The sequence below is a fragment of the Volvox carteri genome, assembly GCF_000143455.1.
Source record: "Volvox carteri f. nagariensis unplaced genomic scaffold VOLCAscaffold_44, whole genome shotgun sequence".
Lineage (NCBI taxonomy): Eukaryota > Viridiplantae > Chlorophyta > Chlorophyceae > Chlamydomonadales > Volvocaceae > Volvox > Volvox carteri.
The window spans coordinates 1105584-1106952 of record NW_003307587.1 but is presented as its reverse complement, the minus strand read 5'-3'; the positions used below and the strand labels follow the sequence as shown (position 1 = coordinate 1106952).

The 1369-nt window shown below is 51.6% G+C and overlaps 1 protein-coding gene across 1 annotated transcript in view; it reads right to left on the bottom strand.

The window, feature by feature from the left end:
* The window catches only part of VOLCADRAFT_95552 (uncharacterized protein), a gene marked incomplete at both ends in the record, with an annotated part of 11062 nt that overhangs the window by 5330 nt on the left and 4363 nt on the right, over positions 1–1369 (bottom strand). The window contains 2 exons of the mRNA XM_002954597.1: positions 400–529; positions 925–1091. Of these exons, the coding sequence (XP_002954643.1) occupies positions 400–529; positions 925–1091 (297 nt within the window). The remainder of the gene's footprint in view (positions 1–399; positions 530–924; positions 1092–1369) is intronic.

The following is a 1369-nucleotide window of genomic DNA, read 5'->3' as shown; positions in this document are numbered from 1 at the left end:
AGACAGACAGACAGACAGACAGACAGACAGACAGACAGACAGACAGACAGACAGACAGACAGACAGACAGACAGACAGACAGACAGACAGACAGACAGACAGACAGACAGACAGACAGACAGACAGACAGACAGACAGACAGACAGACAGACAGACAGACAGACAGACAGACAGACAGACAGACAGACAGACAGACAGACAGACAGACAGACAGACAGACAGACAGACAGACAGACAGACAGACAGACAGACAGACAGACAGACAGACAGACAGACAGACAGACAGACAGACAGACAGACAGACAGACAGACAGACAGACAGACAGACAGACAGACAGACAGACAGACAGACACTAGGCGCGCGCTCGGCCCCTTGCATGTACGAATTCCACAGCCAACCGCTCGCCGTACGGCTTGAACTTGCCCTGTCGTACAAGGCTCCCGCGTACGGCTGTTAAGTCATTGAGTATTATGCACGCTTCTTGCGGGTTGTTGGTCAACTTGCAAATCATGAATAGGGCATCCTGGCCTGTTGTGCGTTGAGATGCGGCGATTGGGGATGGTATAAGTTCAGAACGAAAAAGGGGATTGGATGGATGATACATGCCACAGCCATGGCACCCAGAGTCTGGGTGCTCTCTTAATGACGACAAACTGATGCATGATATGACGGGGCTGTAGATGTGACAGCTTTCCCTGGTAGCATGGTACGGTGTTGCTGACAGGTTCTGGTTCCTTTCATGGAGCTAGCAAATAGATATGTGTGGCATCCTTGCTTGTTTGTGCGTCATTTGTTTATTGTTGCTTTTGTTACGTCATCATGTTACGTCATCATGTCGAACTTGGAGTTACTGACAGCTAGGGTGTGTCCCCAATATTAGCTCAACTTCAGCAGCAATCTGGAGCTTGCGGATTGCTGTGCACCTGTGGCCGAGTGGTTAAGGCGCCGCCCTGCTAAGGCGGTGAGGTTTCCCCGCGTGCGTTCGAATCGCATCGTGTGCGGCATTGGATTTTGGTCCATGTAGTCCCACAGGCACTCCCACAGGCACTCCCAGCAGATCGCTGGCTTCCGGCCATCAAACCTGCAGCAGCTGCGGTTGTCATCCTACGGTGACAGCACCTCAGCAGCTGGGTTTTCCATGTCGTGTCACAGTTCGGATGCCAAGTCTACCACGCACTAGCGCATTGTAGTGCAGTTTCCTTGCTGTTGCTAATGCAACTGCCTTTGCTACTTGACTTTGGGCCGCCCACCCCCAACAGCTCTGTTTTCCATGTCATCCCACAACTCTGATGCCAAGTATACTGCACACTAGCTGAATGCAGTTTCGTTGCTTTTCCTAAAGCAAGCAAGTGCCTTGCTAAGTGGGCG